At 33.4% G+C, this 14288-nt stretch overlaps 2 protein-coding genes across 3 annotated transcripts; both read right to left on the bottom strand.

The window, feature by feature from the left end:
• Window positions 1-54: 54 nt before the first annotated feature.
• On the bottom strand, window positions 55-963 carry LOC145952597 (protein FAR1-RELATED SEQUENCE 5-like). Its single transcript, XM_083065317.1, has one exon. It carries the CDS (start codon window positions 961-963, stop codon window positions 55-57), a length of 909 nt encoding a protein of 302 aa, XP_082921443.1.
• Window positions 964-4298: 3335 nt separating this feature from the next.
• LOC145949332 (uncharacterized) lies at window positions 4299-7867 on the bottom strand. Of its 2 annotated transcripts, none has more exons than XM_083065318.1 (5): window positions 7708-7867; window positions 6096-6230; window positions 5871-6002; window positions 5279-5677; window positions 4299-4956 (listed from the first exon to the last, which is right to left on the bottom strand). In XM_083065318.1, the coding sequence occupies exons 2-5, from the start codon at window positions 6218-6220 to the stop codon at window positions 4818-4820; spliced, it is 795 nt and encodes a 264-aa protein (XP_082921444.1). In that variant the 5' UTR covers window positions 6221-6230; window positions 7708-7867; the 3' UTR covers window positions 4299-4817. The 2 variants fall into 2 exon arrangements, with proteins under 2 accessions (XP_082921444.1, XP_082921445.1); XM_083065319.1 differs by lacking the exon at window positions 7708-7867 and adding an exon at window positions 6927-7560.
• Between the last annotated feature and the right edge of the window lie 6421 nt (window positions 7868-14288).

Raw genomic sequence — 14288 nt, 5'->3', positions numbered from 1 at the left:
ATCCTTTGTAAATGCTGGCTTCTTAATGTTAGTTGTCGCATTCCTTAATAAGTGTCATGCACACAATCTATGCTGTGAATTAGGAAATACCTTTCTTATCGCATTTTTCATTGCAACATCACCATCAGTGATAATAGACATTGGAGACTTTCCTTTCATGGCTTCTACAAATTGCCCAAGTACCCATATATATGTTTCTACAGTTTCATTTGAAACAATAGCACTCCCAAATACTATCGTATGATTGTGATGATTAACACCAGAAAATACAACTACAGGACATAAATACTTATTTTTCCCATAGGTTGCATCAAATGCTAACACATCACCAAAAACTTCATACTCCATCTGCATCATGCCATCACACCAGAACAAATGTTGCAATCTGTTTTCCTCATCAACAGTGTGACCAACATACATTAAAGGATCACTGCGTTTTAAACCATTCAAAAATTCCAGTGCACATTTTGAATCCAAACCTTGCAACCTTCTTTGCCTTCCAATTTGATTGTATATGTCCTTTTTACAAAAAGAAAGTCTCTCATACCCTCCAGGGTGATCTGCAAGTGACCCATAAACTTGAGGAGTACTTATGCCAACTTTTCTCATTTTATTCAACTGCATTATATCTAACTCACTCATATCTCTATGAGAAGCTAACATTCTACAATACTTATCTTCCAAAAAACTATGGTTGTGGTCATCCACAAAATATGTAATGTACCATAGTCCACATCTACTATCAATATGCACTCTTAGTTTTGCTTCACATCCGCACCTTGTCTCCGGTGTTTGCTTTCGCTTTCGATTCTGTATGTTCAAACCACGGTTATCTCTAAATCCTTCCTTGAAACAAACAAAGGTTTGTTGTAATTTTTCCCCCTTAATATTTCTCAAAATCTTGCTCTTTCTTGCGGCAAATCCATTAACTTTTGCAAACCAGTAATAAAATAAATAAGCCATCTCAACACTTACAAATTGAACATTCCTAAACTCATGGGGACTTAAATGCAAATCTAAATTAAAAATATCATCCAAAGTAGAAACTATCACCCCGTTTTCACTGTCAAAAACCTCAAATCTTCCTTCATTAACAACATTTTCCACTTCTTCATCACAAATTTCCTGTAAATCAATAACCAAATTCTCATCTTCCTCATTCTCATTTATATTATCTTCTCCTTCACTTATTCCTTCAAAATTAAACACTCCTTCATTTATGCCTTCAAAATTATCTACTCCTTCATTTATGCTTTCACAATTATCTACTGCTACTGCCACCTAAAAAGTTTTAATCCTCAATTAAACCTTTTCAGAACATCAGAAAATTAAAAACAATATCAACCTTCATCATCACACTTATCACACACATGACACAACGCAATATTAAAGGATACAACCCTAAACATGACACAAATGTCACTTACCTCTATACTTGAATTCTCAAACTCCATTCTACTTTCACGTTTAATAACAATAAGTCAATCTATGAACATCAAAACACTTCCGCAGCAGTTAATCTCTCTATTAACTGTACACACGAGAAACAGATGTATCAACAAAAATCCACATACATATAAAATCAAATGCAAAATAAACAAAAAACGTTAACCTCCAAAACGGATTCTTTTGTAGGCCACACTTTAGGTTTCAACAATAAAAAAAATCGATTCGTCACCTCTTAAACCTAACAAATCTTCGCACCGGTTGCGGAGTACCACCAACAACAACGGACGGGCCGCTGGAGGCCCACTTCGAACAGATCCACAAAAGGACCACACCGCCAATCGCACCTCGTAATCGGAACTGCCACAACCAAAACACCACACCCTAATAAACCTTAAAACACGGACAAATAAAAATTTACAAGGACTACTTTGCAATATATTACATCTTACTCATTATATTATAATCTGAACCCTTCAATATTCTAATATTATATCTACGGTCATCATAAACCTTACACATGCAGCACGGATGGACCACTTCTCGAACTTCCCTATGAGAGACTTCACCATAATTTGAATTCGAATGTAGCACTAACAAACCTTTATTCCAGATCTTTGCATGGTTCATTACATTATATGAAGTTAAACGGAACTTGATATAATTTTCAACAAAGTTTTGTATAATGGGAAAACATTAGTACTAAAACTAATTTTGTCAAGTACAGATAGATTGAATTAATCTACACAAAAATTTTAGCACGTTATATGCTCAGAGTACATTTTTCTTGTTTGATATTGTTTAAATTTGATTGAAATATAGTGTTGAATTTTTATATTTATTTTAAAAGTCATGTCTCAAAATATTTGTCATTGATTAAATTATTTATTTTTCCTTCTTACCATTCCTGCCATTTCATAAATTTAGTTAGGTGTTATTTTTCCATTCACGCAATTATGCAAGTATATGTAGTTTGTCTGAATTTTGAAATACCTCGTTATAATTTTAAATATTCTAAACATTGTTTTATTTATAAAAATTACAAATAAATTTGTATAATTTAGTCAGTTTTTTTAGTACATATTATTATAGTCAAATTTTATAAACATATTCCTGCAACTTTCAACAACACAAAGATTTCAAGATAAGAATCAACAGAATTTAGACGCCATTGACCATCAAGAACTTTATACATTTTTTTAAGGTTAAAATATTTTTAAATCTCTATAATTTCACATACTTTATTTTTTTATTTTTATATTTATCTTTTTCAATCCTTTTTAGTTCATATAGTTTAATCTTTATACTTGTGATTTTTTTTAATTCTTTTATTTGCTATCATTATTTTTTTAAATGTGTTTATTATGTTAATATGATATAGGTATTAATTCAATTTTGTTTGTTGTATCTTTTTTATACACATTTGCGATACCTATTTTTTACTCACAAAATTGAGGATTCATAGAGATGATAAGTAAACCCGTATCTGTGGATAATGATCGAACCTATCCCGACCTTAACGAAGAATATTTTATTTGATTGTGTATGAGTACATATAATATCTGATTCATTAAATTGGGTATGGGCGAGTTCGGGCACGAAGATGAATATATACATACATGTACTTGTACTTGTATCTGCTTAAAATTTATTTAAAATTTACTAAAAATTTATATAATTTCTCATTATATTTTTAATTTTTGTCAAATAAAAATCAAATATTGCAATTTTATAATAATTATTTTACGTTAAAACTCTTATTTTTTTATTTTTAAAAAAAAATAATATTTAATTATGTGGACACAAATTTCATACCCCAATATGAGGATAGAGATGGATATAATAAATGAAAATGAGGACAAGAACGAATATAGAGAAGCTTCTACCTATTTCGCGTTATTGCCATCCCTAATCCCTAATCCATATTCCATACCACATTAACAGACAACAAATAACATGAAAAAAAAATAATATTAGATGCTAAAAGAATTAAAAAAGGTATTTCAATAATGACCATTAGGTGATGGTATAATTAAACCTCAAAATATTCAAAAATATAATTTAGAGTAATTTCAACAAAATAAATTTAATATTAGACATACAAAATTAAATTAATACTTTTATCATATAAATACAAAAAAAAAAATTAGATCAACACTAAAGAGACTATTATAAAAGAAGTAACAATAAAACTTAAAAAGATTAAATAAAATACAAGTATAAGGACCGGGAAAATTATCTTAAACTATAGAGACATAAGAAAAATACAAGTTTAAAGACTAAAATATCTATTTTAAACTATGCAAACTAAAAAGTAAATTACGTGAAATTATAAAGACTAAACATATTTTAACTTTTTTAAAAATATATTAATATCATGAAAACCTTTAAATTTAAACTAATTATATATATATATAAGAAAATCAGAATTTTGTTTTTGGAATAATTTAATATTTATCTTTTCTTTTTACGTGACGTCGTACTCAACTTTCAGGAAAAGCCAAAGTGTTCTTGTGCATGAAGTAAAACCATACGCACAGAACTAACTACGTTCAGAATCATGAATCAGCGCATTATTAAAGTATAGCACTAAATTTAAAAAAAAAAATCATTAAGGGATTCTCAAAATTCATATCGGTGGAATACTTACCTTTCGAGAAGGTAACCACAGAGATTCCTAACGAAAATTAAAAGTATTTTTATTAAAATAAGAAATCATAATCTGAAAAACTCACTATCACACAACTGTAAAAAGGCATTTGGGGCATAAACAAACAAAAGTGTCCTACGTGGTTATGGACTAGTAAATTGTCTACAGACCAGAAAGCACCAAACGGCAAATTGGAACCACCTTTGCAAACCTCATTCGACATTCATCTATATTTTACCAATTTCTTTTACAAAGGTTACATAACAAACTAAAACAGAAGAATAGTGATTATAGATTTCAAAACTTCTAAAACCACTGAGAAAGCAGATCAGATTGTCCCTTAATTAAAATATTCAATTGAATGACGTAGGCAATATCCTATTTGTTCCTCTAATCACATGTCCTCTGGTGATTATACATCAACAATCCTACAGAAAGCTTTTCTTGTTATCTATAGCTTTAGATAAACTGATGCATGAGTTACCGCTTCAGTTTCTTGTTACGTTCAACAACTTGTTCCCACATCAGAATCATGATTAGTTTGACAAGAGTCAATATTGGGCCTTCGGTTGTGATCACTAAGCCCATTTGCAGAAAAAGGTAGCAGGTTTATTGCATATCATTGGATCCAACGAGCTACAACACCCCATTCTCTTGTTAAAATCCTTAGTTTCCTTTCCAGCTCAACTCAGAGTGGAAATGTAGGATTTTTACCAAAAGTTCAGGGTAGAACAGGAAGTTGCACCTTGTTAAAGGAAAAGAAACTGACCCTTCCCTCTGTGACCAGGCAGATTTTCAAAGGAATGCCATCACACTGTCTTTCAAGGGCTTCAATTTCCACTCTAGATGGCGGATGACCCCTAACAAAAGATACATGTTATAACTGATTAAATAGATTTCCATAAACTGATAACAAAAATGAAGGAAAAAAAAAAGGAAATTAGAGTTAAGAATAATTTTGCATAGCTATTAATTCATAAGGATCAAATAATCAGTGCGGTTCTTTTCCAGTTCATTTTTTGAAATGAATAACCATACCGTGTGCGTAAGTGGTCCTATTCCTCTTAGTTATGTTCTTGATTATTCATTATTCCATAAATTTCTGGATATCAGTATAAAGATCACTTGCCAATTATATTTCTGAATCTAGAGTGACCATATCATGAGTGATGAAGTAATTACCTAGATAAGTACAGTAGAAAACTCGGATCACCAGGGAAAGACTTTCTAAACCTGCTGTTCGGAAGATAAACATCAAAATCTGGCCTCAAATCATTAATCTGCAACTCACCAAATAACTTATTAATGGAAAACTCAGATTTGGAACCCATGTGTACTAGTTTGCTTTCTTCAGTAACTTCAAGGTCAACAGGTTTATGTGAACTTTTAATACTCTTCAAACTCCAAGCAACACCATGTCGCCCAACTATGTAGCCAAGAGACTTGAGATGCCTATAAACCTCAAACAGCTCCCAACAACATCCACTCTTCCTGTTAGAGACCTTTTCATACATTTCTGATAGAGATATGTTTCTACCACCTTTATCTAAGAGATGTAAGGCTCCTAATTCCATAAGATACCTGCCAAATCAGCCTTAATTAATATAATCACAAGTTCTCAAAACACATTACAAAAATTCGAGATATACTATCTTCTAACACGAACAAGTGTATTGCCTACTTACATAGTTTATTATTTAAGAATTATGCTACTCTTCCCTACTTACAAATTTCATAAAAATGTGTATATTTAAAAAGATAGCATATCACCTACAAAGTCTCCTCAATCGAAGAATAAATCTTGCCACTGCGAACGATTCCAGTTGTTACCCACGTTTTGCCATTCTTCTCAATGACTTCTCCCATTCCCATCTCTTCAATCCAACAGCTTTTGGATTTCACGTTCCTGGCAAACGAAATGCAAAATCTTCACTTAGAAAACCAGACTTAAGCAGGGGAAACAGATATGTAACTAATTTACAGTAAACAGATGTTTGACCTAAACTGCAACTTGGGCATAGAACTAGATGAAAAGTGAAGCTCCTCTTCATCACTTGCATTTTGCAAATAGACCTCATCATCACTATCTTCACTTGAAGAACATCCCCACGTCCTGTCTTCCATAGATCAAAAGCTGTAGTTTAAAATATCGACCAAAATCAAAAAACAGTTGTTAGGTTCGTTGACAGTAACTTCAGAAAGGGGTGACAACTCAATAATGTTCCTACCTAAAATGCTGAGTTATTCTTATATATAGAACATATGCGTAAAAAACATGGAAAAGAAAATGACCTCTAAATCACATGATCAATGTGGTTAAAATAGCGATCTAAGAGTAAAAATTGGGTTGCAGTATTGGGACAATAGGCCCAACGTTTCTTTTTATTTGTTTTTTAAATAAGAATTGCAAGTAATATAATAAAAAAACTAAAAACTAGAAATAGAAAGCATAACATTTAATATAATAAACTAAGTAATAGTAATAAAAAAAACTAAACTATTCTAGTGGTCACAACCCCGTATCATATGAGGTATTTCCTCATCCATTAACAAGGATTGTTTTTTGAAAAATGTAAGTTCATTCAGCACTCAGGAACCTTGTTGCAACGTTGATACAGTTTGGCTTATTACATTTTAGAAGGCCACCAATTGAAGTTTTAGCATAATTTAGTTTATACAATGTTTAGGCCTGAGCACGGGTCGGGTTCGGACGGGCACGGGTAAAAAAATATTTAACTCAATCCAAACCGACAAAAAAAAATTTAACCCATTTTCGACCGTAACAATTTACGGGTTTATCGGATTCGGGTTTGTTAGGTCTCGGATTAACCGGGTCGGTCTAGTCGGATTCGAGCGCAAGTTCGAGCGCCACCAGGACCTCCTCCAGAGCTTCACCGACGCCGAAACCCTAGATGACGCCTTCAAGTGGATGGCCAAAATCGACAAATTCGAGCACAAGCACTTCCGCCTCCGCCCCGAGTATTGTGTCGTTGGCGAGCTTCTGAACCGCCTCAAGGTCGCCACTGAAATCAAGGACAAGTTTGTTCTTCAAAACAAGCTTAATAGGGCGTTGAGGCTGGTAAGGTGGAAGGAGGCTTATGATCCTGATAACCCTGCCAATTATGGTGTCATTCAGGGGGAGCAGCTGGATGCTGCGGCTGCCGTCGATGCGAAGGAAGAGGCTGAGTTGGAGAAGGAGAAGCTGATTGGGGATCCACCGCGTGATGACAGTGATGACCGCGGTGGATCCGATAGTGTTCGTTCTGGCTGCAACGATGAACCTCGTTGTGCATGCGAGCAAAACCGTTCCCTTCATTTGAGCGACGTCATTCGCCGGAGCTTCGCGGCCCAGCACGCGAAGGCTTCACTCAGCGTGGGCGAGGAGGACGTGGTGGTTGGGTGCTGCACGGGGATGATCCTGACGGGACAGGTAGCGGGAGCGGAGGCTAGGATTTCTGGTTTGTGAGCAGAATTTGGATCGGTCAGGTATGGATACCGACGGGTTCAAATATTTTAACCCGAACCCGACCAAGATAACTCATTATAAACCGAGTCTAACAACCTATAAAATTGAAAAAATCGAAAATAACCAGCCGAACTAAAAACCTCACCTCGGAAACTTCCGGTTTCGGTCGGGGCCTATTAAGAAGGATGTGGCCGTGACAACACCATGGTACGGAGAATTTGCTATGCACGATTTGGTTTATATAGATAGAAGGAGCCAGCCACACCCCCAAGACCGAGACCCCGCCTGCTACACCAAAGTTTTACTTTTTACCATCACCACAATCACAAATTAATATCACTTTTAAGTTATAAGAGAACGAGACACTATGTACCTCTAAATATTTTTTAAAAAATAATATATATAATAGTGTAAACATTTATTTAGGATCGATTAATAATTATTATTAAAAAATATTTATTTATTTTTCTTAAAATTTAAGATTATAATGAAAAACCGTTACAGAAATAATTGTTTCCTTTATCTATTAGTAAAATACTCCAGATCACATATTAGTATTAGTTTATCATCACATCAATTAAGAAAATTTTAGTCATACTACCTAAGTTAGTTAATTTTTATATCTTAATAAGTAAGGTAATTGAATTTTCTTAAGAGAACAAGGAAGTGAAATTTATAAGAGTGTGTTCAATAAATGGAAAAAAAAAACTCTATAGAAAAGGAAAAAAAAAAAGTAAAAATAAAGATTTTTTAGTCAAAAAAATTTTACTCGAGAAAACAAAAATAATATATTTTGAAGATAATTTAGTTTTAAAATAATAAATAATTTTTTTTTTACATTCATTATTATTATTATTATTTATATCTATTATAAAGCGAATAAATACATAACAATTTAATTTTGGATAGATCATTATATCCCTCGAATAAAAAAAATTCACTAAAATAACTATACACAATATTTTAATACTATATTTATATATAATTATTAAAGATACAAAATATATGGAGAACTCTAATTATTATAATACCAATGGAGAACAACTTTTTTTTTTTAAGATAAGAAAGATTACAAAGATAGTCGCAATAAAGTTTGAATCTAGGTCTCCATGCTACTAAGTACACCAATTCCTCCCTACCTAACCTTAGTGGTTGGACAACAACTAATTTGATTTGAAGAAAGAGGAGTTGTCTCATAATTAATTAAGAAATTTTCAAGCAATTCCTCTCGAATTCTAGAGAAAAATAGATGAACTCTATTTAATTTTTATCGTACTTTCTTCCTCTTTTCAGTTTGCACTATATCAAATAATTTAAATTATATAACTTCATTACATTTTCTTCTCTTCCTTGGTTGTTACTTTATCATGTCAAACACAACATAAATATCGAAATAATTTTGTTATATATAATTAATAATTTATTATAAATTATATATAATAAAATTAATCGATAGTTTATTGCAAAATATTTATACATCATCGTTGTAACTAAATTAAATTTTTATACTTTTGTGATCAAAATATTGAATTTTAAATATATTGAAAAATTAAGTAAAATATATTAACAATATAAAAACATTAAATTGTTATCTAAGGATATATTGTCTTATGTAATAAATTTATTAATTTTATAATAATTACTTTATAAAACATGTTTTAGATTTTTTTTGTCTGGTTAATTACACAAAATATTATACATGGATAATGCATAAAAATTCAACTCTTTTTTATTGGTTTGTAATATTTTTAGAAACATTTTTGAATTTCATTTGATTTATAAAACCTCAAGAAATGAAAACTGTAGCAATCATTGTTCCTACAAGACATCAAACAACTAATACAACATAAAGTTTCAATTTTAGTAAAACAAAATATAAGAGGTTTAATCAATTAAAAGGCTTTGGACAAATATTAGGTTGTTTTGAATGGAATTTTGTAATTGAAAAGGGCTTTAGAAAAGTAAAAAGGATTTGCTAAATAAGAATCTTTTTTTAAGTTTTTAGGTTTGTGCCCTCGTAAGTCTAATAAACTCTTTTTCATATCTAATGAAATTTATTTCATAGCATATTTTGCATGTATTTTACACTTAATTTATATTAATTTATTATTGATTTAGAATTAGATTAATGCATTTTTTTTAGTTTTTCTACTTGTTGTGTTTTATTATACTTTTATGTGTTTTTTGTGGCTAAGATAATTTTTCTACATGTGATTTTGATCAAAAGACTAAGAATTTGAAGACTTAGATATCTTAAGAGTGACATTAAGACTTTTGGAGGCTATTTTGAAACTAATATGTGAAGACTTTTTGATGAAATTGAGAAGAAAAAGATGGCTACACAAAGTGAGAAAAATTCCCATAATAGCATAAGTGTGAGGCCAACTTTAAATCATTCTAAAAGTGAGTGTCACAATGGTGTGGGTGTCATTGACTTCTAAAAATTCCAAGAACTTAACAACTCATCATAGTCATTACACTTAACAGTTCAACTACTAACAATGGAAAACATCTAATATATATATATATATATATATATATATATATATATATATATATATATATATATATAGTATTTAGATATATACACAATACTATATATACATGTAAAATTTCAACAACAACGGAAAGAAAACATAACATTATCCAAGTATATAAATATGTACAATAGTCCAATGCTGGAAAAAAAAAATCTTAAGTTGTTGGTCAAACAACACATCTAAACTAGTTAAGTCAAAGTAACCCTAAAAAGGTCACCACATCCATTGCTAAACATGGCCTCAAAAGCACTGTCTCTAGTCAACCTAGTCCTGCTCCCATATAAATATAATCATCACAATTTAACCACTAGGAAAACACATAAAGGTAAACTAGTATTCAAATAATAAACATATATAAAGTATAGAAGTAAAAACAACTACACTACCAAATACCCACATGTAAACCACACAACATAACAACTCAACATGGTATTCAACAACCTTGAAAGGTAGACAACAATCTCAACTTACACTAGCAACCATGCCATTCAACAACAATCCACATAACATATGAACAACATAAAAAATCAACACATAATATACATAACACCTCAACTATATGCATTGTCATGCATTCAATTACAAAGTTTTCTTACAACAAAAGTAAGCAGTCTAAAAGTGGCTTGATCCTATCAAACAAATGCAATCTTTTTACAATTACTAGATCAACAACCAATTGGGTTACCAATTCATAACAACATGATTTATCAAATTTTACTACTTAAACTAAGAAATATAGTATTCTTGTCAGGGTAGGATGGCTTGAGTGTGAGCCTACCATGATATTAGCTTGCATAATTAATCCTCCTACGTGATTAACTCACTGATTACCCTCCAAATACTACATTATTCCAACACTCAGTTAGTGATTTTGGCCTCTAACTATGTACCTTACTCGATTGGTCACTTTATGTATGTATGTCTCGACCTTTCTCACATATGAATCAACATTGATCACTTATAATTAATATAGCTCGACCTGATCCTTATATTATGGTCACTTATAGTCGATATGTCTCGACCTTGCCCACATACCGCATCAACTCAGGTTTGAAAGGATACTCAATTATCCACTTCAAGAGTCAATTACTCAAGAAGAGTTTTCAATAATTGGTCTCGTAAAGCATCACAATAATACCCTCACAATGGGATATCCAAATTTCTAAAACACCATCTCCTTTAGTCCTAAGTCAATTAACATAACATGTTTTAATGCCTTAAGCATTTTCAACACCATCACCTTAATAGTACAACAATTAATCACATATATACATTACCCCAAATTAATGTATTATAGAACCAACAACATTCAACCACCGACAATTTAATCATCAATATACATTATTTCACATCAGTGCATAAAAAACTAACAACATATATCAACATACAACATGTAATGGATTCAACAAACCTATGCATGTTCACCATTTTCTTAAGAAAACAACTCACTTTCATAAGGCAACCCACATCCAATACCATTCTCCTTGTTCCTGATGTCATTAAGGCAAAGAGCCTTCGGGCTTTTCCATGCCTAATGTCACTCAACCTGCGTTTGATGTGGATGAGACAGAAAATGTAACGACCCAGCTAGTCACTACACACGGCATCGTACACTAGAAACTCCAGACAGATAGAACAAGTATATAAATATAGGATCTAGAATATATAAATATACAAAGTTCTGGTCTGACTAGGGTTAAAGTGCACCAAAGAAAATTACAACCAAATGCTACTATCCCAAGTAGCTACAAGCAAAATATCCACACAAGCAAAACAGCTCCAAGGTCCGCCGGAGACTCATCCCAAGACGCCCACCTATTCCTGTTCTGCTCCCACACATAGTATGATCATCGCAGTCCAACAACATGGAAAACAGCAAAGGGTAAGCTAGTATACTTTAAAAATCAACCTATAATTAAATGCATAGTAATATGATTAAGTCCGTCGTCATATTTAATAGCACATTTTCACAGCTCATACTATTCAGCAATATCAGCACCGCGATGCGGCTACATCGACACTGCTTAGCAGCAGCAACAGCAACAGCAACAGCAACAGAACCACCTCAAGTGGTTATAATGGCCCCTCAACTAGGCACATATCAGCACCAGCTAGCGGTTATTACAGCACCACGTATGTGGCAAACAACAGCACCGACTTAACGGCTACAGCACCACACCATTCAGCATAGTACAGCATGGCATATTACAGCACAACACAACATTTCAACACATCATACAACTCAACTTGGCTCAACAGCATTAATCAATATTAGTCAGCATAAATCAGCATATTCAAAAAAAACACATCCAAAACAACCTTCAACTTATCATAATCACTCATTGTAAAACGACAACCATTACTAATTATAGAATATCTGGAGTCATAATGCTCCTATCATGTTCATCCTTATATCATATTAATGATAAGAAAATTTCCTACAACTCTCAGGAAGACCCCAAATCCTAATTCCTTCATCTACCATGTGAAAAATTTTAAAAACCGAAACAGCTATAACTAATGCTGATAGCTTGACCCCTCTTCACTAAAACGGCCATATCTGGAGTTCTGAAACTCCTTTTTGAGTGATTCCAGCGCCATTGGAAAGCTAACATCCAAGGCTACAACTTTCATGAAGACTACAAAGTCCAATTCTGAAAGTACAAAGGCGCTCAGCGCCTCCAAAGCGCTCAGCGCTTTGCCTCCAGAGATTCTCCTCTAGCTCTCTGCCTCTAAAGCGCTCAGCGGTTTTAAAACGGCTCAGCCGTTTGGCTCCAGGGGGCTCTCTGCCCCCAAAGAGCTCAGGGCCTTAAAACGGCTCAGCCGTTTGGTTCCAGGGGCTCTCTGCCCCCAAAGCGCTCAGCGCCTTTAAACGGCTCAGCCGTTTGCGACAGCGAACACAATCCCTCCACCATTTTTGAACAACAATACTGCAGATCTTAACAGAAAATTAACATGCAAATGGATCAAAATGTCACATTTTCATCAAGGAGTTCAAAGATACCAGCTTTATATGCATGCAACCACAAATCAGAGAAAATCAAACTTTGGATTCAAGACCACAAAACCCCCAAAGTTTCAGCAGCTCAGCCAATAAAATCACTCATTTTCAACCACCAAAGAGTTCGTAGAACTCGTTTCAACCCCAGAAAAACCAAATGACTAGCTTCCCTTACCTCAAAATGAAGATCGCAACTTCCGGGAATGAGAAAAGGAGAAGAAGGGGAAAAGCTCCACGAAGAAGAAAGTGACCCACGCCTCAGTTAGTCCTCAACACCCGAAACAACACCTTGAATTCACACCCCAAGGAGAAAGATTAGTGAAGTGAGGAGGGAGGAGTAAGGAGAGTAAGGGTGAAGGGAAATGGAGAGTGAGTGGGAGAGGGGGGGGGGGTCGGGGAGAGAAAAAAAATGAATAGGGGAAGTAGGGTCTCACAGAAAACCCCTATTGGCGTGACCAAACTCCACGCTCAACCTCATTTTAGGCAAATAACATATACCTAACTCACATCTGACATCACTGAATTGGCGCCCGGCATCATTTAGGCAAGAGTCTCTGTCTTGATCACGCTTAATGTCTCTCAACTAGGGTCTGACTTCACCAAGTCAAATATGTTTTTCTCTCATCGTTTCTAACGCCATTTAATCTGTGACCAATAGGACCAAGTTAGAGACTTTTTCTCTCACTCACGCCCAACATTACCAACCTCACACCCAATGTCAACTTGGTAGAGAGCCTCTAACCCATGTCACACCCGATACCTTGAAATTACACTCGGGGTGATGGTGAAATTTACGCTCAACAAATTCATGAATTGGCTTGAATTCACCTGAAACTAAAAAATTCCAAGCATACATTACAACAATTCATATATTCTCATTATTAATAACTCATTTTACACCTAAAGAACAACATGCAACGTCAATTAGGATATAACCACCATATTTCACCTCTACAAGCTCAACACACAAAAACTTAACAAGCAACAAAACCCACCTCAGATTCATTTATACAACCTTGACTTTAACGAAATCTAGGCACAATGACCCTACAAATCATCACGAATTACAATTCTAGCTTTCCCTACCTCAAGATCACTCTAGGAAAAAAGGAAGAAAAAAGACAAGAAATCAACCTAGGTAACTTCGCACCATGGTCTTTACAAATCGATTCTAGGTTCCAACTC

Source organism: Cajanus cajan, chromosome 10 (assembly GCF_000230855.2).
Source record: "Cajanus cajan strain Asha chromosome 10, NIPB_CcT2T_4, whole genome shotgun sequence".
Taxonomy (NCBI): domain Eukaryota; kingdom Viridiplantae; phylum Streptophyta; class Magnoliopsida; order Fabales; family Fabaceae; genus Cajanus; species Cajanus cajan.
Note: the sequence above shows the minus strand (reverse complement) of the source record. Positions and strands in the feature narration are given on the sequence as shown.